This window comes from Loxodonta africana, chromosome 4 (assembly GCF_030014295.1).
Source record: "Loxodonta africana isolate mLoxAfr1 chromosome 4, mLoxAfr1.hap2, whole genome shotgun sequence".
NCBI classification, from domain to species: Eukaryota; Metazoa; Chordata; class Mammalia; order Proboscidea; family Elephantidae; genus Loxodonta; species Loxodonta africana.
This window is the reverse complement of record NC_087345.1, coordinates 158,585,714-158,612,492: the sequence shown is the minus strand read 5'-3', so window position 1 is coordinate 158,612,492 and position 26,779 is coordinate 158,585,714. Positions and strand designations below refer to the sequence as shown.

The 26,779-nt window shown below is 37.8% G+C and overlaps 1 protein-coding gene across 1 annotated transcript in view; it reads right to left on the bottom strand.

Annotated features, from left to right (window-relative positions):
* Window positions 1-4,090: 4,090 nt before the first annotated feature.
* Window positions 4,091-26,779, bottom strand: part of MRC1 (mannose receptor C-type 1) — a 106,728-nt gene continuing 84,039 nt past the window's right edge. Inside the window, exons 23-30 of the mRNA XM_010590887.3 lie at window positions 22,233-22,335; window positions 14,737-14,969; window positions 13,302-13,467; window positions 12,327-12,476; window positions 8,024-8,137; window positions 7,179-7,343; window positions 6,107-6,148; window positions 4,091-5,093 (exon numbers count right to left, since the gene is read on the bottom strand). Of these exons, the coding sequence (XP_010589189.2) occupies window positions 4,843-5,093; window positions 6,107-6,148; window positions 7,179-7,343; window positions 8,024-8,137; window positions 12,327-12,476; window positions 13,302-13,467; window positions 14,737-14,969; window positions 22,233-22,335 (1,224 nt within the window). The 3' untranslated portion in view covers window positions 4,091-4,842. The remainder of the gene's footprint in view (window positions 5,094-6,106; window positions 6,149-7,178; window positions 7,344-8,023; window positions 8,138-12,326; window positions 12,477-13,301; window positions 13,468-14,736; window positions 14,970-22,232; window positions 22,336-26,779) is intronic.

Genomic DNA, 26,779 nt, shown 5'->3' with positions numbered 1-26,779 from the left:
CTCGAGCACCTGAGTATAAAGGAGTGCTATTTCTTTAGACCTCTTTAAATTAGGCAAGGTCATGCATGCAGCTTCAATTATGTGTTTTGAGGCAAAGAAGTGGTGATACATGTTGTCTCCTTGATTAGGTCACACAGGCAGAGCCTGACACCACGTCGGGGTGAATGAAGATCAAGCAGAGGGCGGGCCTCTGTCAGCATTTGGGTGCATGATCCCTAGACTCTAGTCCCTGCCCACTTATCCACCTCGCTTTGCTCCCTGTATGCAACCAACTCTTTCTCATCTCAGGGACTTTGCCGAAGCTTTTCCTCTGTTTGGAGTCCATTCCTGCCTTCTCTCCCCATCTCTCCTAGATACTTTCCACTCATTCTTTAATACAGTTCAGTTTTCTGCTCAGATGGCATCTCTCTTAGAAGCTATTCCTGACATTCAGAATGGTTGTATAAGGAAGCTAATGAAGCTTAAGTTTTAAGGGTCTTCATTTGCACGGGTCTCTTCCAAGGCCTTGTGAGGGGCCCTAGCAATGTTTCACGTGGCCATAATTTTTTAAGAAAATTTGTAGAAAGAAGGTATTCTAACTATAATTGTTTGAGGCTCTCTACTCTGATTTCTCCTCCATTACATGTCATGTATTAGAGTGACCACGAACATTTTTGGGATCAGAGTAAATGGATATTGAGTTTGGAATACATTTAGTTTGGCTTTAGTAGAATAATATAATAACACAGTTGTCACTGTAGGAATGGTGAATCAGTAAGTGTTCAGCCAAAGAAACAGAACCGGTAGGAGATATTAGCAGACAGATGGATGGATAGATGGGTGGGTGGGCAGAAGGGCGGGCGGGTGGGTGGATGGACGGATGGATAGAGAGATAAAGAGAGATTACAAGGAATAGGCTTATGCAATTGTGGCAGGCTGGCTAGGCAAGTTCGAAGTCCATAGAGCAGGCCTTCACGTAGAGAAGATCAAGAGCAGACTGGAACCTCACAGGCCAAACATCTTGTTCACAAGCAGAAGTCTTCTTCTCTCCCCAAGGAAACCCCAGGCCCAATTTTAAGATCTTTCAACTGATTAAGCCAGGCCTACCCAGGCTAAGGAAACCCTGGTGGCGTAGTGGTTAAGTGCTACAGCTGCTAACCAAAGGGTCGGCAGTTCGAATCCTCCAGGGGCCCCTTGGAAACTCTGTGGGGCAGTTCTACTCTGTCCTACAGGGTCACTTGCTATGAGTTGGTATCGACTCGACGGCACTGGGACCCAGGATAATTTCTCTTCTGATTAATTCAGGCCCAGTCAGGATAATTTCCCTAATTTAAAATCAACTGATTTTTAGGTGCTGTCCAGTCAATTTTGATTTATATCGACCCCATGTGACAGAGTAGAACTGCCCCATAGGGTTTTCCAGGGTGATCTTTATGGGAGCAAATTGCTAGGTCTTTCTCCTGTGGAGCTGCTGGGTCAGTTGTAAGCACCAAACTTTCAGTTAGCAGCAAGGCATTTAACCATTTCGCCAGCCGGGCTCCTTGTCAACTGATTACCCAAAACCCAACTGATGCCATCGAGTTGATTTTGAAACATAGCAACCCAACAGGACAGAGTAGAACTGCCTATAGGGTTTCCAAGGATCAGCTGGTGGATTCGAACTGCCAACCTTTTTGGATAGCAGCCAAGCTTTTAACCACTGTGCCATCAGGGCTCTTGTCAACTCATTGCACCACTTATATTAGTGTTTCACTGGAAAACTGAGGGCTGCAGTTCAGCCTAATGAAGTTGACAGATGACAAAGCTGCATCACAGATGGCTTCTAGTAATATGCTTATCATCCACTGTGTCAAAGCATCCAATCTTGACTTGAAGGTTGAGGAATAAAGCTTATACAGAAATATGAGTATATCCCAATAACATGTTGTAGAGTCGGAAGAAAGGTTTTCAAACAAAGATTTTAAAAATTTCTTGGTCAACACGCTAGAGCAAGGACTGAATTATCTTTCTCTTCCCTCTATAAATAGCATTACAAAACCACCGCCATAGAAGGAGCAATCAAAAAGAAAGCATTACACAAGTGTGTCGGGAAGTTAATTACTAAAAGGAATTGATAATTTTCCTCAGCTGTTGATTTTTTTTAAGTTGCCAGCTTCCTAAAATTGTTATTTTGCATTAATTTCTTTTCTCCTTCTGAATATTTACTTTTGCACCTAAATTTTTGTATTTTTTAAGAAGACCCTCAAAATTGCAATCCTCAGGCCCCATAAAGCTTAGTTTTGTCCTTGCTGACAACAAAATCCCCATCTCTCATTGCTCTGTGAATACCCTGAGCATAGTTCTACCAGCGAATCCACCGTATTGTTGTACAATGATCTGTCCGTATGCCTGCCCCTTCCACTAGACAGGGTTCCTTCTGGAAAGGCACTTCTTCTTACGCATCCTTGAACCTCCAGGGACTAGCTGGCACATGTATTAAATACTCAAGAAATCCTCGATGAATGAATGGATGAGTATACAAACAAATGCATGAGTGAATACTAAAAAATGGATGAACAAAGTGTCTGCCACTGTCTGCAGATGCCACCTTTACTGTCAGTGTTCAAGTTACAGAAAATCACACCGAGTTCAACTGAGGAAAAAACACCCTTAAGACTCTCCCAGCCCCTGAATCTTGATGAAAACCTAAAGCAATAAGCCAGTGAAGAGGACACTTGAACATTCAATCCCCAGAGGGATTTTGCAGTTAAAAAACAAATTACAACAGAAATCAAAAACAAATGAATAAAGCAAAATAAAAACTGCTCTTCTCCATCCTATACTTTCCCCACCCCAATCCTTGATATTTTAGTATTTTTTTTTTTTTTGGATAGGTGTGTAAATGTATATGATTTATCGACTCGATTATGTGTTTTTGAGTGCATAGTGTTAGGGAGTGAAACACAGTATTCACATACCACTGAACACTGAATATTTCATGAAATGATAAGACATTGATGTCCAAGATACGTGTTGTTTGGAGTCCAAAATATTTTCTGTGAAAATGCAGCTCTGAATTATAATGAGAAAGATTAGTGTAAAGAATTTGTAAACCATGTTCACTCACATAATTCTCTTCATTACACATTTAAAATTCTCTCTTATAGTTTGAAGAAAATATCCATATATTAGGAAAGAGGTTTCCTTAGTGTAATTCCCCACATACTGTTTTAACTCTGCAGCTATTGTTTCCACTGGGGCCTCTTCAAATGGAATATGCTTTATCTTATCAAGAAAATGAAAAGCAATTTTGTTTTCTATTGTCCGAGGTATGGGAGGAAGTTATTTGCGCTGAGCAACCTTTCCCACAATTGGCCACCTCTAACATCCGATTCTTTTCTACCTGTCTCCTAGCTTAAGCTGGGGATACTGGAAATGCAATTCCCACCCCCTTCCCTCACCCAATATGCTGCTGCTTAATCTTTTTTTGAATTACAGACTTTCTTGAAAATCTAGCGATTTGCTTCCTAGAAAAAGTGCACAAACACAAAGAGATTCAAGATTCTGCATGCAATTTTTAGGCCTTCGCTGACTCCTTAATGCCATCCAAGGAGTTCTGTCCAGGGACCCCAGGTAAAGACCCCCTACCCACAGCAGTCCCTTGAGAACATCAAAGGATGAGGTGATACCTGTGTGGGGATGTGAAACAATATATGACACTTTATCTAAGGCAAAATTTTCAAGCTGAAAGGAATCGCTAAAGGTGGAAATTTACAATTCAGCCAAAAGTTCGGCAGTTCAAATCCACCAGGTGCTCCTTGGAAACCCTATGGGGTAGTTTTACTCTGTCCTATAGGGCCGCTATGAGTTGGAATCAACTCAATGGCAATGGTTTGGTTTGGTAAGTCCCAGTTGTTACTGTTGTGCTTTTGACTGTTTAATTCCGAGTTGGGTCAATGTTTTAGGGGAAGGTGTGGGGGAAATTGTGCAAGTTAGTATGGTTAAAAAAAAAACTCATTTTACACACTGTGTTTTAGCAGTGTTTCTTTTCCAAAGAGATGAAAGTTTTAATTTAAAGAATTTCTCCACTAATATATTCTTTTTTTATTTTAAGGATAAAGTGTAAAGTAAATGGATAAATAAATCTCATTTCAAAGCAAATTGACACAAAGATCACCAAAATGCAAATCTATTAAAAATAGACCTTGTCTTTGATGTTTATTTCACATTATCTAAATACATCCAGTTATGCAAATGTACATTTTTATTTCACATCTTTGCATTCCTGATATACACACATCAGGGCCAAGAACACATTCAGAATATACAGGCTGCAAAACCCTGTTTGGGGAAAACAAGATTCTCAGCTGCCTTATTTCTTTCTGCGCATGAACAAAAACAATTGTAACTAATTGGAGTGAAAATCAAGACTAGGAACAGAGAAAGTGACAAATCTTTTATGCTACCAGAGGTTATTTGTACTTAATTTTAAAAATGGTCTTCTAATGGCTGAATTATGTTTCAAAAGGCAACATATCTTTGGAAGTTTGTTAAAGCATTTCAGGAACCTTAGTCAGCTGCTTTGGGACTCTTAGAATCTGCTTCAAGTTAATACTGATAACGCTTAAATGTTAGCACTGTTGTGCTACACATCAGCCTAAGATATTTTAACAAGTTGTGGTCAATATTATTATCCCTCTTTTGTGAAAAGATCTTACCAGACTAGAAAACGTGCAATTATTTCTTCAAGAAGGCAAAGAAAAAAAGACAGCGTGCGTGCGATACAGTACTAGTTTTAAAGGAAACAATCACATCGAATTAAAGACTTTAACATTTTAGTTACAATCTTTTAAAATTCAAATATATCTAAATTACATTATGATACTAAATGGCTGCACGTTCATTCTGTTCAATGTTGTCCATGAGATCTTTTGTATCATTAGTTCCTGGACTTGATCTACTGTTAAAATAGAGGGTGTTTTCAAAGGTGCTTTCCTGAGGTAGTTGCACACGTCTTTTCTTATAAAAGAAATATGCAGCGAGGCCAGTGCCAGTTAGAATCAGGAGGATCACAATGACAACTATCCCTGCCACACTGGAAGATGGTTTGGAAGGGTCCATCTTCCTTGAGTCGGCTATTGAAAAGAAAAACAAAAAACATTAGAAAAAGATGAAGGGCAACAGGAAGTAAAATAGCACAGAGAACAGTGCAAATTTACTCTTTCAAAAATTAAATTTCATGAATATTCTTTAGAGTGACGTTTGTCAAATAAAAATCTGGGACATAAAAATAAGAATCTATATGAGAGAGAGCATTTAAAATGCTAAGACTATTATTCAGTTGCAAGAATACGTCATCTTTCTGGTTAATCGAGAACCAGAGTTTCGATCTAGTTAATCAGTGTTTTAGAAATATGTATCTTGTTCGAAATACTTTAAGGCTGCTTACAAACACCCACTTTATAAGATAAAGACAACAATAATAGAAAACAAGTTAAAAATTAGGGAAAAGAGAAAATAAGAGTAGTGGAAATTTGAATTCATAAGTGTAACTAGTAAACAAATAGCACCCATTAGGCTAATAAGAAGTCAATCCCTACTCACAGCGACCCTACAGGACAGAGTAGAACTGCACCAGAGGGTTTCCAAGGAGTAGCTGGTGGATTTGAACTGCCGACTTTTTGGTTAGCAGCTGAGCTCTTAACCAATAGCACCCATAAGGCTAATAAGAGGATTGCAGGTAAGCAATTATTTCGCTTGGAGTTTTTTTCAGCAGCCAACAAAAAATAGTGAAATATGATCAGTTACCTAATTCAAGTAGTATATAAAATTGATTCAAAAAAAAAAAAAAAAAAACCCCACAAGGATTCCTGAGTGAAATTTATTCTATGGGCTCTCATACAAAGCCCCTTTGTAACAGACTAAACAATGAGTCCAGTAGTATCTTATGGTAAAAACTCTAGGCTGACTCCTAGGCCTATTCTTCTAGTGCATCAAAGTGGGTGGATGACATGAGTCTAGCGTAACTAAAGCAATTCCACTGAGAGTGATGGAGGGGGGTTGGGTAGGAAGAGATTATTATGGTTCTGAAAACAAACTGTATTAATGTATTACAGATATGGAATTTGAAATTTAGTAATGGTCTTACCTTTTGTTGTCATCAATGTACGAGTGGGCTCAGCATCAACAACTGTTTGTAAAAAAAAAAAAAGAAAGAAATTAAACATTTACAAAAACCCATAATAACTGCATGTAGATAGTGGCTATTATTTGGTTTACAGATACGTAGAATTTGCCATGTTTGGTTTACAGTAACATGATATATATGTATGCAATATATGTATATGTAGATATATATATAAATTTTACAGCTGTAGGAATACACTGGAAGATCTGAAGATGAGATCCTCTGAATGGCATTTCTGCAACTGATGCCCTTAAAATCTACCCATAAGTAAGATATCCTAGGCTAGGAGTTTTGAAATTGGCCTAGTGAAGTCTAAGACATTACAGGGTACTGGAACGAAAAGTGACATAGACTTCAACATTACACCAGAGGGTATGGTATCTTAAAACAGAGTTGAAAAAGGCTAAAGACCTGCACAATTTAAAATAATAAAATCTACTTGGGGGGAGGGGTATTTTATCTAATTCTTTTTTGTTAATCTATTAATAAATTTGTCTCTTTGAAAGAACATTATATGAGATGGAATGGCATAAAAAGATTATTAAGGTCCAGATAGTGAAACATGGCGGGCATTTAACACAACTAATTCCCCCAATCCTTTTCCTTGCGTGGTCTGCCACTCAGTCTCAAAGCCATCGTACATGATTTATTCTGTCATAAATTCTGCTTGCTCTCCAGAACCCTGGCCTCTTCTGGTTTCAGCTGGGTGATTGCCTCACTCCTTTTTCTCTCTTGCAGTGAGGCTTTGTCAACTGTTTCTCCCAACTGCTTGCAACTCTGCAAATCCACATGCACGGATATCGCATTATAAATGTATTGACAAGCCAGAATAATTATGTCAGCTTAGCAGGCAGACAGTGTTGCTTTCTCACTCTGGGCTGCAGACAGCGGCTGATCACTATGGCAGAATGGATTTTCACTTATAAAGGGAGAGAGCTGGTAATTACATTATAATCCTACACTTGACATCTTACTATTTGGAAGAAATAGTGGCCTGTAAACATATGTATCATATGACAAACTTCTTACTTACTTTTTGGTCTTTTACAAATATATCCTTTGTAGGAAGAACAGTGAACGTTATTCCAAAACCCAGAAGATGCAAGTAAAGTTACACAGTCATTGCGTTCACCAGAGGGGTCTCCTGCATTCCAGTTGACAAAGGAGACTGGATTCTTGTTTATCCAGAGCCACATTCCTGATTATCAAATAAAACCAACAAAGGAAAGTTAAAAATAACCCACCTTAATTTGGAAATGCATAGTGGAGATAGTTGGGTAACACGATGAACGTAATTAATGTCACTTAATTGTACATGTAAAAAATGTTGAAAAGGAAAATGTTTTGTTTTATATATATATATTTTGCAACAAAATAATTTTTTAAATAATGCATCTTAAAGTAAATTGAACTTACACAAAATTTCTAAGCATATTATTTTATACTATAATTAATAGTTTACAACCCAAGTTTTAACCTGCAAGACTATAATGGCTAATTATTATATGAAAAGAAATTGAGAAGATGCTTTTGTATAGCTTTAGTTGAAAATTTTTTTTCTAACACAAATATTTATACTTATCCTTCCTAGCTTCTTTTTTTTTTTTTTTCGGCATAAGATAAAAAATATTTGTATATATGTTCTTAAACTAACTTAGGTACAGGAGATATTCATTTAATTAGCACCTTTGAGAATAGCTTAATATGTGAGGCACTAAAATTTTCAGTTCTTATCTGTTAAATAAAAACATGAGTTTGAGTTTTCAAGTTTTTCACAAGTTAATCATTATTTAAAGTAAGAGTTTCTGGAACTGAAACCTTGCTTTACATACAACATTTTGAATATCTGTGATTAAGTAATGGCTCTGCAGAAATTACCTTCAACATTTCTAAACAATCCTATCCAAAAATTGGTTTTACTTTTAAGTGGCTCAACACGGTATGACAGAAAACTGGATTCAGCAGCGCTTTCAATGGAAACCAAAGAGGAACCTGCAAAGTATAAAAGCACAAATTTGATGGAAGTATGTGTAAGTAGCCAAAAATGTTTTTATGACAGTATTGATATTAGGAGTAATAAAAATCAGCATCACATTTCCGCTTAAAGGAAACAATTTCAAAGAGTGGACATTTGCCTTGTCAGAAATTTCAGCTTCTATTCTGAAATGTGTTTTTTAAGTATCATTTGAGTACAAGACACTGAACTAATTGCTAGAAAAAAAAAAAGATATGTAAATATGAGTAAGACATGGATTGTATCTGAAGAAACACATAGCTCTATGGCTACTAATAAGCGAAGAGTACAAAAGAGAGTACTAAGTTGGAAGCACAAAAAGAAAACAAGTGCAATATGCTATGGAGGTATTAAACAGAGAAAAGATTTATTTTAGGTAGAGCAACCAAAAGAGAGCATGGAAGAAGTAGAACTTAAGACATTAAAAAGCAGAAAGGATAGAAAATAATCCCAGGAAGAGGCGGTAATAAGGAGAAAAACAAAGAGGAGGGAAGCATAGAGCTTCTTTGGGAACAGGGATGGCTCTGCTGGCAGGAATGCAGCAGAATCTGGTCAATGGGCAAAAGAAGACATAGGCTAGGCCTCACTGCAGAGGGCAGGGGATTGATATTTAGAGTTTTGTAGAAATAAAAACACAGTGTTTTTAATCAATAGAGTAATAAAATGCATTTTTTGGAGTATTAATCAGTTCAAAATAAGAAAAAAGAAGAAACTGGAAAACTGGTTAGGAGATTATGGTATCAACAACCCAGATTAGATTAAGACTGATTCAGTGTCAGCATTGAATTTTATAGTAAAACCCTATACACCTTTTTAATAATACCAAAATCCCAGTGCCGTCGAGTCGATTCCGACTCATAGCGACCCTATAGGACAGAGTAGAACTGCCCCGTAGAGTTTCCAAGGAGAGCCTGGCGGAGTCGAACTGCTGACCTTTGGGTTAGCAGCGGTAGCACTTAACATTTTAAGCACTTCATGCCAAGCATCTTGATTTGGGCTTTGTAATTAGGATCTCATTAAATTTTTACAACAGTTCCATGAAACAGATACTATTGCTACCCCATTTTATAGATAAGAAAACTGAAGCACAGAGGATAAGTAATTTTCTAAGTACAGAGCAGATCTATAACATGACACAGTTATTCTGACACTCGAGGCTTTTCACTTAACCATATGCCCTGCATCCCACATTACTGGTCCCTGGATCATCCCCTTGATGATTTTTTTTATTGTACTACTTCCTATTTCATTATTAAATATATTTCACAGACAATAACCATTTCAAAATATTTTGATGAATGAGGATTATTCACTTTATTTACAGTAAAATACAGCCACCTAAAATTGAAAATGAAGTTTCCACATGTTCATGGAAAAATTTAAAGGGGGTCCTTTAGGCTGAAATGAAAAGACACTAGACAGTAACTTGAATCCACCTGAAGAAATAAAGAGCACAAGTCGAGGTAACTATACAGGTAAACTAATGGACAGTATTAATGTATTTTTTGTTTGTAACTCTTTTCTTTATCTTATCTGATTTTAAGACAACGGCATTAAGCAATAATTATAAACACGTGCTGATGGGCATACAATGTACAAAGATGTAATTTGAATGACAGTAACAGCACAAAGGAGGGGAGAAGGAATGGAGGTACCCGGGAGCAGTTTTGTACACTACTGAAACGAAATTTGTATTAATCTGAGTGAGAGTGTTACAAATTAAGATGTTACTGATGGAGCAGGAGAGCAGTGGGATGCAAACCTCAAATTCTCATAAAAAGACAAGACTTAATGGTCTGACTGAGACTAGAAGGACCCCGGAGGTCACGGTCCCCAGACTCCCTGTTAGTCCAAGCCTGGAACCATTCCCAAAGCCAACTCTTCAGACAGGGATTGGACTGGACTATGGGATAGAAAATGATACTGGTGAGAAATGAGCTTCTTGGCTCAAGTAGACACATGAGACTATGTGGGCATCTCCTGCCTGGAGGGGAGATGAGAAGGCAGAGAGGGTCAGAAGCTGGCCGAATGGACATTAAAATAGAGAGTGGAGGGAATGAAAATGCTATCTCATTAGGGGGAGAGCAACTAGGAGTATGTAGCAAGGTGTGTGTAAATTTTTGTATGAGAGACTGACTTGATTTGTAAAATTTCACTTAAAGCACAATAAATAAATAAATAAAGATGTTACTTGTAGTTCCCGAGGCAGCTACTAAGAAAATAAATAAATATGTACAGCCACGCACCACATAATGTCCATTTGGGCAACTTCGGACTGCATATATGTTGCGGTCCCATAAGGTTATAAAGCACCAGGAGGAGGAGGAGATGCGGCCCACCCCACACAGCAGTGAGGGAAGGAGAAAGGTTTGCAGTCATGCCTTGATTAATGTCCACAATATGCTCTGGGAAATAGGATATTATATGATTTGGACTTCGTGCAAAAACCATATTATATATATGCACTTGCCTCCTACTGGGCCCTTCCATCTCAGCTCACTGCTTACTTAGGTGCCCCTTCCCTGCACAGCCTTGCCCCCTCTTTCCTTTCTCTTTCCCTTGCTCCTGCAGGGGGCAGGGCCACAGGCTCCATCTCCTCCTGGCGCTGTATGACCTTATGGGACCACTGATGTATATGCGGTTCGATGTCGCCTGAATGGACGTTATGTGGCACATGACTGTACGGTGTTCATACAACATCCAAATCACACAACATCTTATTTCACAGAACATATCATGGACATTAAGCTACTGTATATAGAAAAGGAAATGACAAGGGAATAAAAATGGTACACTAGAAAATATTTAACAAAAAAGAAGGCATTAACAAAGGAATAAAGGGACATATAGAAAACACATGGCAAAATGGCAGACATAAATCCTACCTCATCTGTAATTACATTAAATGTACTGTATTTTAAAACAAGTAACACATGCCCTCTACATTTGTTTGCCAGCCAGGCACCCTCACAAGCACCTACAGGCCAATCCTCTTCCACATGTTGCTGTAAAAAAAATTTGCATAGCTTGCTTATGAAGCTACCTGATGGGGGACGGGTGTGGCTGGCAAACAAATGCAGAAGTTACACATTATCTGCATAAAAATACAGTAAATGAATTAACCACTCCAACCAAAAGGCAGAGATTGGAAGAATGGATTAAAGAAAACATGACCCAACTATATACTGTTTACAAAAAAAAAAAAAAAAAAAAACACTTTTAGATTCAAAGACATAAATAGATAGAAAGTAAAAGAATAGAAAAAGATATACCATGCAAGCAGTACCTAAAAAAGGGCTGGAGTGGTTATACTAATACTAGACAAAATAGACTTTTAGACAAAAATTGTTACCGGTGACAAATAGAGACATTTCGTAACAATAAAAGTTTTAATGCATCAAGAGAATATAACAATTATAAACATACATGCACCTAACAACAGAGCCCCAAAATACACAAAGAAAAACCTGACAAAGCAAACATCATCTAACTCAGAACTGAAAATCAAAACTCAAGGTTGCCTTTTCAATGAACCTGAAGGAAATGGGGATACAATTCTTGAACACCACTGTTGATTGAGGAACCTTGAGTTGCGGCATAATCAAAATATGGTAAAAATAATTCAGTAAAACATTCAGTGTGATTTAACTAAGTGGATGTTTAAATGCACCCAGAAAAATTAACTTTATTTGACCTTTTTTGATTTCATGTGAGAAAATTCACATATGTTGTATCTATTTGAGTTTCATTTTGTCTTTCTTTACACATATGATAACCAGAACTAAATATTTTTTATTAATGGTAAAACAAAATGGCCTGGGCACTTGTAAAAACCTGAGCTTATCAGTGATTGGAGGTGAGTACAACACTAAATAATGGAATAAGAATTTGGAGCATTAGGGCAGAAAGGAAGAAAGACTTTCTCAGCAAATTATTACTTTCTACTTCAACTCTCTGAAATTTTGAGGTTATACTACTAAAAAAAAAAAAAGAAGCTACAAATTTAGACATTAGATGTTGGGGGCCTTATGTTAAGCATCTTACAAAGTAAACAAAAAATGAAAAAGGTATTTTTACATTTCGTATGTTTTTAATTATGGTGCTATTGGTTTCTTAAAACTGAGGAATAGATGACTGAAATTTTCTCATGATAAATGTGGCACTTACCCATGCGAAGACATTCTAAAGAAGCATGGCCCCAGTTCTTTGTATATGAGGACTCAATATAGTAGCAATGGCCATGGAAAGGAATCCACGCTGTGTGATCTGACTCTGGGCATCTGCCAGGCAGTTGTGGAGGTTCAGTGGCAGGGGTGTCTATTAATAAAAATCATTAAAATTAGAGCAAAAACAAAAATTTCTATATCAGATAGAATAATATCTTAGCAGATAAGGGAAACTTTATCACCTATCATTATGAAAGAAAAACTTCTAGTGGTCATTATTTAGATTCACCATTTTTATTATTGTGTTTTCTTTTACTTTATCCTTTTTTTTTTTTTTTTTCATTTTAAATATAGTCAGTAAAATGTACCATGACATGGTGGTAATCAATCACACTCATAATCAAGAATGTAGATCTACAGGCACCTCCAAAGATATTAACAAGTCAAAAAAAAAAAAGGCCACCCAAAAATAATTTTCAAAGGGGTTCCCTCTTTAAGCCTTTTGTTTCCCTTTCTGAGATCCTAGCCCCTGTAAGCCCTTCTTGGCTATTAAAGACATCTGTGATGTAGTTAAATGATATCACTAGAATTCTGGGTCTTAATCCACAATATAACTGATTTTAATTGGATCTATATGCATTCTGATAAAATTATTTTGATATAGTACACTGTAGAGAATCAAAAATAAGTATAATTTCCTGGGGAATCTGGCATCATTGATTCAGAGGGCAATCTCAAAAATAAACATTCAAAGGCTAATAAAGATAAACTCTATTGTTGAAGAGAGTTTTCTGTTTCCATTATTTTGACCTGTGTATATTGGTTTATCACTAAGTCAGTCTTTTTTAGGTGAAGGAATATGTTTTATACTATCTTAGGTATCTGAGACACGTAATAGTTTAATAATATCAATACTGGTATATAGTGACTTATTCGGAAAATTTCAAAACCCTGATTGTTTTATGTATTCAATTACCATTTGATCTTTTACAGAGAGAATAGAAACTTTCATTGCAATAAGCTGTCTTCCAGTAGCCATCAGTATCCAAATAAACGCAGGCTGATTTCAGCTTGGGTTCATCAGCAGCCCAATTGGTGTACCTCACTCTCCATTTATCAGTCCAAACATATTCATTATTGGTCTGCAAGGACAAAAACAACCATTAACATGGAGCCATGCTTCAAGCAGAAAATACCAAAAGAACAAACAAGGAGAAAAAAGGACATTTAAGATAGTGATCTGACATAGACTTTTAAACTTCAGGGAATATAAAAGAACGTTGTAAGTCATTTCTATCCGTTTTTCTCAAATTCAGTAAATGCAGCCTTTTTTTGAAAGGACTATTTCTTGGAGATCCCCAGGAATATGTCTTTGGAAGCCAATTTGAAAACCACTGAAATAAAAAACTGCCATCTTATTCTACAAAATTCTTCTACATTTGCAGGTTTTCAGTGCAAGAAAAAAAAAGTGCAAGAGAGAGGTTTTATCTTCCTAACAAATAAAATATTTCTTATATTATTATTGAAATTAAAATAAAAATTAAGTAATTTTCAATGAATTTGTGGAACCCTGAGATAAACAATAACCTAATCTGAAACAGTGTCAGTGATAAATGACTTAGCTAAATTCACACAGATAGGTAGTGGAAGAGCTTAGGTTTCTTGCCTTCTAGGCAAGTGGTCTTTCAACTACACAAATCACAATGTCATTTAAAAAAAAAAAACCTGGTTGTTTTATTCAATTTGCCAACTTAACTTTTTATTAAATTTAGTTGAACATATTTATGATCACATACAGTCTAATCGATAACATCAAAAATACTATTTACCAATAAATAATATTCTTTTAACAGTATAGATTTTACAGGTAAAGCTTTAGAACAGATAGATAATGCATACTATCAATCAGAGATATGGACTTTTTTTTTTTAATTCAAACTATTGTTTCTTCCTTAACTGCATCATTTAACTTACCAAACCAATTACCAAAGATTCAATGGCAAATGCAAAATGTGTTATTCCAAGTTAGAATTTATAGTATTCTACCATGTATACTCAAATAGTCCTTGAGTAATCATTAGTTCCATCAATATAAGGAAGATAATAGTACTGTTTTACTTATAAATATAAATATTGATATAATGGAAAATTATTTAATCTTTCTAAAAATAAGTAAAATCCTATTTTAATCCCATAAGAGAATTACGACCACACCTGTCAGAAGAAAATGACTAAATTATCAAGCAAATTAATTACTTGCTAGCTTTTTGAAGGCATAGATCAGGTTTTGTTCATCTTAGTACCATTCACAACTTACACATAACAAGTGTTCAACAAAATAAACACAAAGAGGACCATTTTCAACCACAATTTGTCAACATGTCAAGTTGCACATGTTTCTGGCGTCTTACCAAGTTACTATTCAGGGCGATCCACACAGGTGAGTTCAGTTTTTCCATTTGTATCCACACAAATGCATTGCTGTAGGGATCTAGAATGCTTCCAATATGGGAATTATGAAGTGTGCAATACTTCTCGGCTTCATACCATGAAAGCTTTAAGTCAATGAGGGAATAGCTGCTTTCACCAAAATTAATAAAACCATCTGATGGAACTGTTGTTGGAGAAACAGGTAAGGAAGGATCTGAAATAAAAAAAATTATTTTCATTAGCATTTTCAATAAACATTAATGAAGCCCAATTAGCAGGTGAGTACTGTATTTCATACCTTCTAAAAATAATCAGAATAGCACAAATCTAAACTACCAAGTGTTAAGAATATTTTCATGAACTAATTTGCACCATAAAGCAAAGTTTATTTATAATCAGCATGCCTAACTAAATTCGATAATTTCCAAACTGTATTATAAATATCAAGGTAAATAAATCAAGTTTCCAAACTGAAAACCAAAAAAGGCTTGCCAATCCAATGGTGATCGGGTATCTGGATGAAAGAAGTGCCACAGTAGTAAACGTAGAAAAATCTTTCTCCCCTTCTACCCATTTGTTCCAATTCATGCAGGAGTTTGCATCCATTTTTATCTATTCAACTCCACTTGTGAGTAATGCTCCTACAGAACGCTGGTTCATTTACCCTTTGTTTCGTGATCAAGCTCTACTCTTACTGATAATTTTCTATGTCTTTCACCTAAGCCCCACATATCTCATCCAAACTGACCCATAGGCTGAAGCCCCTAGAAGCCACAGTCACTGTTTTTGTTGTTTGTTTTTATCTTTCCTCCACTATCTCTTAGCATGAATTTCTAATCAATGCTTTAGGCCCACCCTTACTCTAAACCACTTACTATCAAGACCCTAAAAAAAAGACCTTGCTTCTGCATGCCTTAACTGATGCCTTAGGAAAGGGCTCAGCAAACAACAGCCTGAGGGTCAAATTTGGCCTTCTGTGTGTTTTTGTAGCCCAGGAGCCAAGAACAGCTTTTAAATGGTTTGAAAAAAAATCAAAGAAGAACAAAGTTATGGATTGAATTGTGTCCCTCGAAAACGTGTGCTGTAATTCCTAACCTCTACATCTGTAGTGGAAACCTTGGTGGCGTACTGGTTAAGTGCTACGGCCTGTAACCAAGAGGTCAGCAGTTGGAATCTGCCAGGTGCTCCTTGGAAACTCTATCAGGCAATTCTACTCTGTCCTATAGGGTCGCTATGAGTCAGGATCGACTCCACGGCAGTGGGTTTTATACCTGTAGTTGGAAACCCTGGTGGCGTAATGGTTAAGAACTACAGCTGCTAACCAAAAGGTCGGCAGTTCGATCCACCAGGCACTCCTTGGAAACCCTATGGGGGCAGTTCTACTCTGTCCTATATGGTCCCTATGAGTCAGAATCAACTCGATGGCAATGGGTAATGGTAATGGGTATACCTGTGGCTGGAGCCCTGGTGGCACAGTGGTTAAGAATTTCAGGGAGCTATGGCTGCTAGCCAAAAGGTTGACAGTTCAAATCCACCAGCTGCTCCTTGGAGACTCTATGATAGTCAGAATTGACTCCATAGCAATGGGTATGCCTGTGGTTACAGTCCCATTTGGGAATGGGTTGTCTTTGTTATGTGAATGAGACAGGATTAGTGTAGGGTGTGTCTTGAGTCAATCTCATTTGAGATATAAAAGAGATTAAGCAAGCAAGCCAGGAAGCAGAGAAGGGGAAAGAGAGATGCCAAGAAGAGACAAAGACATTTCTCCAGAGCTGACAGAGAGAGAAAGCCTTCCCCTAGAGCCTGCACTCTGAATTCGGACTTCTAGCCTCCTAAACTGTGAGAAAATAAATCTCTGTTTGTTAAAGCCATTCACTTGTGGCATTTCCGTTACAGCAGCACTAGATAACTAAGATGACTTTTTGTACCAGAAGAATGGGGTGTTGCTCTAACAGATACCTAAAACGTGGAAGTGGTTTTGGAATTGGAGAACGGGTAGAGGCTGGAGGAGTTTTAAGATGCCTAGATTACCTTGAAGAGACTGTTGGAAGAATTATGTATGTCAAAAGCTATTCTGGTGAGGGCTCAGAAGGAAGTGAGGAGAGCATAGAGAAAGTCTCGATCATCTCAGAGAATATATATGGTGCCAGCAACATAATGTTGCTAGAAATGTGGATGTTTTAAAAGAAAATGAACACGTGACAGACAATGCAAGAAGGGTGATGCTTTTTATGCTGTGGCAAAGAACTTGTCTGGGTTATGTTCAGATGTTTGGTAGAAAGTAGAACTTGTAAGTAAGTGATGAACCTGGATGTCTGGCTGATGAGATTTCCAAGCAAGATCTTAAAGGGACCTCGTAGTTTCTCCTTGCCACTTATAGTAAAATGAGAGAAGAAAGAAATGGGCTTAAAAATGAACCATACAAAATGAAAACAGAACTTAGAAATTTGGAAAATTCTGTTGTACAAACTAAGGGCACGTGACCTAGAATGTTCACCAAGGACATGGCTACACAATCTTTTGCTGAAGAGGTTAAGCCTGTAATTGATAGATCTAACCAACTACAATAGTAGAAAACACATCAGCTTAGACTGAAGGGGACAGAGAAAGAATGAACCAAAGGAATGCTGTCTGCCTCCTGGAATTCTACAGGCAAGAAACAGGCCAAAAAAGGTACATATTTTGTCCTCCAAGAAAAGAAAAAGACCACCCCTGGAGCAGCTTGGAGATCAGCAGAACTGTTGGAAGGAGCATGGGAAGTACGGTCTTCTCCGTTTCAAAGGGCGTAGTTATAGTCTCTTGGATCTCAAAGTGTGGGACCACAGCCTCCTAGGTTTCAGAGTCAGATTTTCACCAAGTTGGTTCCAGAGTGTAGAGCTGCCACTAATGTGTGCCAGGGAATGGGGTCACCACCCAAAGCTGTGGGTGTGGGGCTGCCATGCTCAAGGGGCAGAAGAACAAGCCTGCTGGGGACAAAGGGGTGGGGTCACCACTCAGATGGACTAGGAGAATGAGGTCTCCCAAAGCTGAGGGAGTACAGTTGCTGTCCCAGTGGGCATGGAAGGTGGAGCTGAAGACCAGGGCTGAGATGCCTCCACCCAGAAACCAGAGGGCATGGCCAAAAGCTAGCATCTGGAGGGCAGGGCCATTGCCTACATGGTTTCAGAGAACAGAGGACTATTTTCAAGACTTGAGAGCTAATGTAATCTGTTCTGTTGGGTTTAGGGCTTGCTTAGTTCCCGTTATCTCTTCTTTCTGTTCAAATTTTCCCATTTGTAATGGAAATGTATACCTTTGTCTGTTCCGCCATTGTGTTTGGAAAGCGATAACTTGTATTCTAGATTTCACAGGTTCACAGACAAAGAGGAATTTTGCCCCAGAGTTACACCTAAAGTCTCACCCATATTTGATTTAGATGATTCAGAAGATGAAATTTTGGACTTGGAGTTCATTTACAACTTTTGGGATGATGTGATGGAGTGAAGATAAATTTGTTAAAGCCATCCACTTGTGGTATTTCTGTTATAGTGGCACTAGATAACTAAAACAAATATTTCATGACATGTAAAAATTACATGAAATTCAAATTTCAGTGTCTATAAATAAAGTTTTATTGGAACACATCTAAGCTCATTCATTTCTATATTATCTATGGCTACTTTCATGCTACCACTGTAGAGCTGGGTTGCATTACAGAGACTCTATGGCCCACGAAGCTTAAAATACAGTCGGCCCTCCATACCCACAGATTCCACATCCAGGGATTCAACCAACCATGGCACGAAAATATTCAGGAAAAAAAAAAAGTTCCAAAAAGCAAAACCTGAATTTGCCATGTGCCGAGAACTACACTGAATCCACAGGCATGCAGTGATGTGTAGCATACGCTGCTGTAGCCTCCCGCGATTTCACAGATCCTCAGTCTCTCTACAGCACTGGTTGTTTGAGCATTGTCAGCCTCCTGTCTTGTCTTTATTCCCTAAACAATACGGTATAACAACTATTTACACATTTACATCATATTATATAAGTAATCTAGAGATGATTTAAAGTGTACAGGAGGATGTGTGTAGGTACTATGCAAATACTACACATTTTATATAAATGACTTGAGCATCTGAGGGTTTTGGCATCCCTGGGGGCGGGTGCTTGGAACCAGTTGCACAGGGATACCGAGGTACAACTATATTTACAATCTGGCTCTTCACGAAGTTTGCTAACTCTTGCCATAGAGTTCTACATACTGTTGCCTACCAGTTTTGTCTTGGCCAATTCTTCGACCTTTTCTATTTTTTGCTCACTTTTATCCACCTTCTTCCTTGTTCTGTCACTACACGAAGGCCAAATTTTCATTTTGAATATGTCTGGTAAGGCAGCAAATTCATTTCAGCAAAAAAAAAAAAAAAAAGCAGCCTCCCTTTTTTCTGCTGCTGCTGCCATCTTGTGTTAGTATAAAATCATTAAGCCAAGTAACCCAGGCCTTTATGGAACTGAGCAATCTTATGGCTTCCTAGCTTGGAGAGATGACCCGAGTTTGTCTCAGTACCATTAAAAAAATCTCTGGGTCACTAAAAGTGGCAAATGAAGTTAGAGGTAAAGCTAAAAAATTATTTTCATACATTTGCATATTGTAGATATTTCATATTAGTGGGAATGTATAGAGACTGAAGTTTATTAGTAATTGGCAGGAATTAGAGGGAGGAGGAAAGAGGGAGTCATTGCTTAGAGGGCACTGGGCTTCTGTTAATGGAGGTGGAAAAATCTGGAAACAGTGGTGATGATCGCATAACATTGTCACTGAACTGCACATGTAAAAAATGTTGAAATGGCAAATGTTTGTTTTATATATATAAACCAAAAAACCAAACTTGTTGCCGTCGAGTCGATTCCAACCCATAGTGTCCCTATAGGACAGAGTAGAGCTGCTCCATAGAGTTTCCAAGGAGCGCCAGGTGGATTCGAACTGCAGGCCTTTTGGTTAGCAGCCATAGCTCTTAACCACTACACCACCCGGGTTTCCATATACATACTTACCACAATAAAATAAAATTATTTTTATGGAAAGCTAGGAAACAATTACAATCTGTCCAGTTTGCTTGTTATAAGAATATTCATAGAAAATTATAAGGAAAAAAACTAAAATACTAAGAAGTTATTTCTAGGTGGTTAAATTGTGGGTAAATTTTTCTCTACTTTGTGTTTTTCTGTATTTTCTAAATTTTCAATAAAGAATATGCTAGAAGTTTTTTGAAATAGTGCTTTTTTCTGATTTTAAAAATTACATACATATATAATTATGTTTATAAAAGCATATGTATGTGTGTACATATATATATCATATACATCATTCATAAATATGTTTTTATAAACATACTTTTACTTGGATCTACAATCAACACCTATGGAAACAGCAGTCAAGAAATCACACGACTTCTTGGATTGAGTAAATCTGCCAAAGGCCTCCTTAAAGTGCTAAAAAGCAAAGTTGTCACTTTGAGGGCTGAGGCGCACCTGATCCAAGCCATGGTATTTTCTATCGCCTCATATGCATGCAAAAGCTGGACAATGAATAAGGAAGATTGAAGGAGAACTGATGCCTTTGAATTATGGTGCTGGCAAAGAATACTGAATATACCATGGACTGCCAGAAGAACGAACAAATCTGTCTTAGAAGAAATACAGCCAGAATGCTCTTTAGAAGCAAGGATGGCGAGACTTCGTCTCATATACTTTGGACATGTTATCAAAAGGGACCAGTCCCTAGGGAAAGGCATCATGCTTGGTAGAGGGTCAGAAGGGGAAGACTCTCAATGAGATGGACAGACACAGTGGCTACAACAACAGGCTCAGTCATAACAAGGATTGTGAGGATGGTGCAGGACCAGGCAGTGTTTTGTTCTGTCGTACATAGGGTTGCTGTGAGTTGGAACTGACTGGATGGCACCTAACAACAGCAACATATATACAAAAAAAAAAATATATATATATAAACCAAACCCGTTGCCATCGAGTCGATTCTGACTCATAGTGACCCTACAGAACAGAGTGGAACTGCCCCATAGGGTTTCCAAGGAGTGCCTGGTAGATTTGATCAGGTGACCTTTTGGTTAGCAGCCATAGCTCTTAACCACTATACCACCAGAGTTTCCTATACACACATGTAAAGGTTTTGAAAAATTCTGAAAAATACGATAAAGAAACTAAAATCATCCTAATCCCATTATCCCAAGATAGACACTCTTCCTATTTTGATGTATCTCCATTGAGTCTTTTTTATTCTTGTTTATTTAAAGGGTGAGTAATAATGAGTTTTACATAATTGATAGTCTATGAAATTTCAGTCTGGCTTTTTTCACTTTAGCTTTGTAAGCCTTTCCTTAAATCACTAAAAGTCTTCAAAATATTTTTTATTGGTGACAAAATATTCTATCACTTATGTTTATAGGAAAAAGAAAACTTCTTTGTTTATAGTAAGAAAAAAAACCTTCTATTTTAGGTAAGCTTGTGAATCATCATTCACCCCTGGAAGGAACTTCCCACCTTCTCCTGAAGAACAAAGGCACAGACTGAAGGCTTTTGGCATTACTTTAAGTCCTGGTGGCAGGGAGCAATAGCATAAAGAGAAGTGTGACATGGTCTGGACTGACTTTGGGGATAATAAAGAGTTAGAATTTCTGACATACTTGTCAATCATCAGGAAATATCTTAAGTGATTTTCAGCCATTGTCACGAGTTGGCATTTGTTCCCTGAGTCCCAGAAGGTATGTTAGATATGGAAGAACTATCCAAACCAAATCTGTTGCCGTCGAATTGATTCCATCTCATAGCGACCCTGTGGAACAAGTCCCTTCTAATTCAAGCTTACCCTCTCAGAGCTATACTCAGGATGATAACAACCTCCCTACCTTCAGTCTTTGTCCCTAGTCTGTCTTTTAATGTCTGACCCTCTTGGCTAGGCATCTTTACTTTAGTTTCCCTGGAAACTGAAACGTGTACAACCGTAATCTTGATTCTCAGGAAATATCCATATGCTCTGGTTTATTTTCATTTGACTATAATCAGGCTTCCTAAATGGAACTCATACCAGATATATTTCTTAAGACAGAATACAGAACAATTAATGAGGCATACATGATGCTTTGTGCCAATGGTTCTCAAATTATGTGAGCTGAACTGAGGCTTTCCTACTATGACAATAAAAAAAGGTAGAGGCAGGCAAACATCCCAATATTCTAACAAAATTAGAAAAAAGTTTCAACTTTGAGTTTAATCTGCACAAAACTTTCTGGTAATGGATAAGGGACATATCCTCAAAGAAGTTACAAAAAATACGACTCTTTTGATCTGTCACATGCATACTCAGATTTAAATGAGACTCAAACAAACCCACTGCTGTGCAAGGGGATGGACCATATTTTTTTTTTAACGCATGAAAAGACCCAGCGCTCACAGGCGACAAAACTACGGTGGAACTTACTAGGTAATGTGTGGCATATATAGCCTCGCTTACTGTCACAGGTATCATCCATCCATTTTCCTGCATCCTGTGACTTGCCTCCAATAATAACAACACAGTCAGCCTGGGTATTTATGGAGAAAGGAAAAGAAAACAAGTATGAATCAGCAATTATTTAAATCAATTCATTAGATTTTTTTAAATCCCTCATTATCCACAAGCTCCAGATTTTAAGATCTTCCAAATTCATTTTCAGTATGTTAAACCCATCATTACATTTCATGCAACTACATCCACTTTCCAAGGAATCCCTCGTATCTGAGCTTTTGTATCTGAATTTAAAAATCAAATAGATTTGGGTACATTTTGGAGATAGGCCTGAGATCCCTTGCAATCAGAAATGTTATTAATCACTATCAAAACTTAGCAACCAAATGGATTAGGAGAACGCAATATCCTCTCTATACAAATTCTCACTATTCAAACCCAGAAATAGAGTTAAAGGGCAATAAGCACAATCTATATTTTTCATTACTAACTTAATTTATAGAAGTATTATTATTAGTTCACAGTTAATTCCTAGTATGGCTTAAAAGCTTTACCCTTCAAATCTTAGCGGGGGGGGGGGCTGGGAAAAAATTCTATTTTTCAGTTGTGAGCATGTTTGCAATTTCAAGCTTCCTTAGTATAGTCTATATCATATGTTGAATTCTTTTAACCTACCAGCTATGACAATCATACATTATACTTACACTGTTTTAAGTACTACATCTTAAACTCACATCTATCCTATGAGGTAGGTATTATAATTATGCTCATTTTACAGATGGGAGAACTGAAGCAGGGGGATATTAAATAACTTGCCCCAAAGCTGCATAGCTAATGAGAGTTAGGATTCAAATCGCAGGCACTCAGGCTCTGAGCCTACACTTTAGCCACTGTGTTATGCTGCTTCTCACTGAATGAGAGATGCGAAGTGTGCTGGGGCAGAAATGCTCCTAGAAAGGTTTTCTGGTTGATAAAGAGCCACAGAGGACGGTAAGGTTGGATGCTGTCTTGAATGGAGGTGATGCCTGGAACTTGTGTATCTGTCATGCAGTAATGAAGAAAGCTAGGCCAGCATGCCAAGAATGCAGGGCAGAAAAATGGAAAGAACCTGGGTCCTTGCTAAAGTTGAGCCACATATCATATTTTATCAATTTTAAGACCCACATTTCTCATATACTGACATTTCTAAAATAAAAGATACACATCATAATCAATGACATGTCAGTTTGATTGGGAGGGCTTTTTTATATTACATAAAAAATAACGGTAACTTTTTCCATCACTGGCATCTTAGACTCAGAGAATGATGCTAATTAACCTCTCTGACTCTGGATTTTTTGTCACGTGAGATAATATACTTACCTTACTGTTTAAACTGACTAAGCTGTCATTTCCTTGTACATACAGCTGAGAGTGCCAGGCCAGATACACACCTAGCCTTCCATAGAACTGAGCCTCTGCTACCAGTGCCTAGCCACGTGGGCAATTCGGGGCATGGACATAGTGCCCAACTTCTGGAAATTTCCTATAGGTACAAGGCCACAAATTACCCCAATAGCTACACCTGGCCCAACTCAACAGGAGTTTGGCTTTTGATCAGTTAAGTTTCACCTCTGTCTTCCTTCCATTTCCACCTTCTTTTTGAAATTTGATATGCATAAAAAGCATGCTTAGAATGGGCTCTGTCTCTCTGTCTCTCTCTCTGTCATACACATGCATACAACACACATACACACTCCCTCATACCCAATCAGACATTCATTCTGGGGGGGTCCATTTACTCCATCTTCCTGCACACTGACACATTTCTGATCTTTTTGTCTCATTCATATGCACTTAATCTGCAAGGTCACACTCCTTTTCTTAGGGTGCTAAAACCTGTGCTTTATGCATGGCAGAATGCCAGTTTGCTTTGTTTCCATAGGTGAAGCTATTATTCTATCAAAAACCAAACTTACTGCCATCGAGTCAATTCCGACTCATAGAGACCTCATAGGTTTTCCAAGGCTGTAAATCTCTACGGAAGAAGACTGCCACATCTTTCTCCCAAGGAACCACTGGTGGTTTCCAATTGCCGACCTTTTGGTTAGCAGTCCATCACTTTAACCACTGCACCACTAAAGCCAAGGGTCCACCACTTGTTTTTGTAAATAAAGTTTAATTGGAGCACAGCCATGCTCTTCTGTCTGCATATTGCCTCTGGCTTTCTCACTACAATAGCTGAGTAGTTGCAACAGAGACTTTATGGCCCACAAACCAAAACCACTTGCTGGTCAGTCGATTCCAACTCATGGTGACCCCATGGGTGCCAGAGTAGAACTGTGCTCCTGAGGGTTTTCAATGGCTGATTTTTTGGAAATAGATCACCAGGCCTTTCTCCTGAGGCTCTTCTGTGTAGACTCGACCCTTCACTCTTTGGTTAGCAGCTGAGCACATTAGTCATTTCCATCACCAAGGACTCCAAACCTATGTTTCATTAGCTGGTCCTTTACAGAAAGTTTGCCAACCTCTGAAATCCATCTCAACCCAAAGGCAGGGTTTTTCACTTTTGCCTCTTTGCAATTTTTTTTAATCTTTTGTTTTCTTCAAGTACTGTCTAAATCAAGTGCATTACGTTTCTCCTGAAATTGCCCTTCTTTCCATTCAAACCCTCAAATCTGATCCATCCGGTCCACCCTCATAGGTATCTGGTCCCGAGGGAGAAGAGGTAGCAGAAATATTTTAAGACACAGCTAGCAATCTAGTTTGAAATGTGACCTGTCTTTCATTTTGAGGAAGAGAATGGGGCCTGTGGAGAGGTCATTAGGATAGCCAGAAATAAAAATAGCCAACTTCGTAAAGTCATCCTACTCTTCCATGGCTGGAGTTCCAATGTTTCATTGTATCTATTTTTATGGTTACCGTCTATATATGGTGAACAACACCAGTTTTCCACTTTTTTCTTCTATCACGTTTTCTTTTAAAATAAATTTATAACAAAAAAAAAAAGAGAGGAGTAGATTTTTTCCCTAAGTGTTAAGTCAACAACAGTACATAATGTTATTGTTGTGTGCTGTCGAGTCAATTCCGACTCAAAGTGACCCTGTAAGCACAGAGTTGAATTGCTCCATAGGCTTTACGAGGTTGTAATCTTTAGGGGAGCAGATTGTCCGGTCTGTTCTCCCATGGAATTGCAGGTGGGTTCAAACTGTTGACGTTCCCTGTGGAGCAGCCAAGCAATTAACCACTGTGCCACCAGGGCTTTTTACAATACAAAAAAGTAATAAACAAATACAACAAAAAATAGAGAGACTGAACCTTGAGAAGCACAGATTTACCTCTGAGCCACAACTCTGTAAGGCCTGTACTACAACTACATCTGTCTTCTCAACCTCCCTGCCTCCAGCCTCCTTACCCCCGAGCCCCAACTATCAGGCATCCCCTGTTCTACATTTCAAAGACTCTCCACTCATCCCTATCTTCCTTCTTCACTTTCCTTATCTTCCATTATCTTGCTCAGAGTTTCTGCTCTGCTCAAGAAAACCTGTACAGAGTGAGTTTGTTGCCACCACTAAACACGGACAAAAGGTTCTCTTCCCATTCTCATTATCAAACTGTATTTAGCCCTTCCCTGTTTTCAAGTTGTGAAATTTTAACAAAAAGATATGTGTACTTTGATTCTATTTCAATAGAAAATTATATGTTCACATGCAGCAAGAAAAAGTCCAGAAGTAAATTCAACAAAAAGTCAATATGTGTGTGTGTGTGTGTGTGTATGTGTGTTTTGAGGGTGAAAATACAGATTTTGTTTGTTTTATTTCCATTTCTCTGCATGCTCTAAAAACAGAAAACTTGTGCAATAATGTTTTTTATTTGTTTTACATTAAATCTTCCTAAGCATACTCTTCTTCACTCTTTTAATTTCTTCAATGAGCTTTCATCTCTCATTATATAATGAGGAGGCAAGGAATTCCTCCACAGAAAATCATTTACCCATTACCCGAATGTATCCACCCTGTGCATAGCTACCAAATTAATTATCATTAAAATGTCATTTTGGTCTTTTTCAGTTCAAACCTTTTTTCACTGCCTATCTGAGAAAGTCTAAACTCCTCCACTGAACATCTAAATCTCTAAATCCTGCTTTCCATCTTTCAAAGCTTACTTCTACTTCTTTTCTGCGTAAAACCCCTGTTACTTCCAAAACCATTTACTCCTGCCCAAACATACTTTGTTCTTTTTCTGGAAGACTTTGCTCACCTTGTCCACTCAACATGGCCTCCCTTATCCCCTTTCCAAGCTCTCCTGGTCATTACATTTAAGTATCTTGAGAAAGACCCATTGGTGATTCTTTTTCATACACTTTCCCTCCACCAAGGCATGCAAACACAGTGCTTTGTACAAATGAATGGCTCCGTAGTCATATTGGCTGATGTAATCACTTCATCCCACAGTGAGCTTCTTCCTCTTAGCTACTAGAGTGTTTGTAGCTGATCCTGTCGTTATTTACTTTTTTAATTTCCTTACTATCTTTATAACTT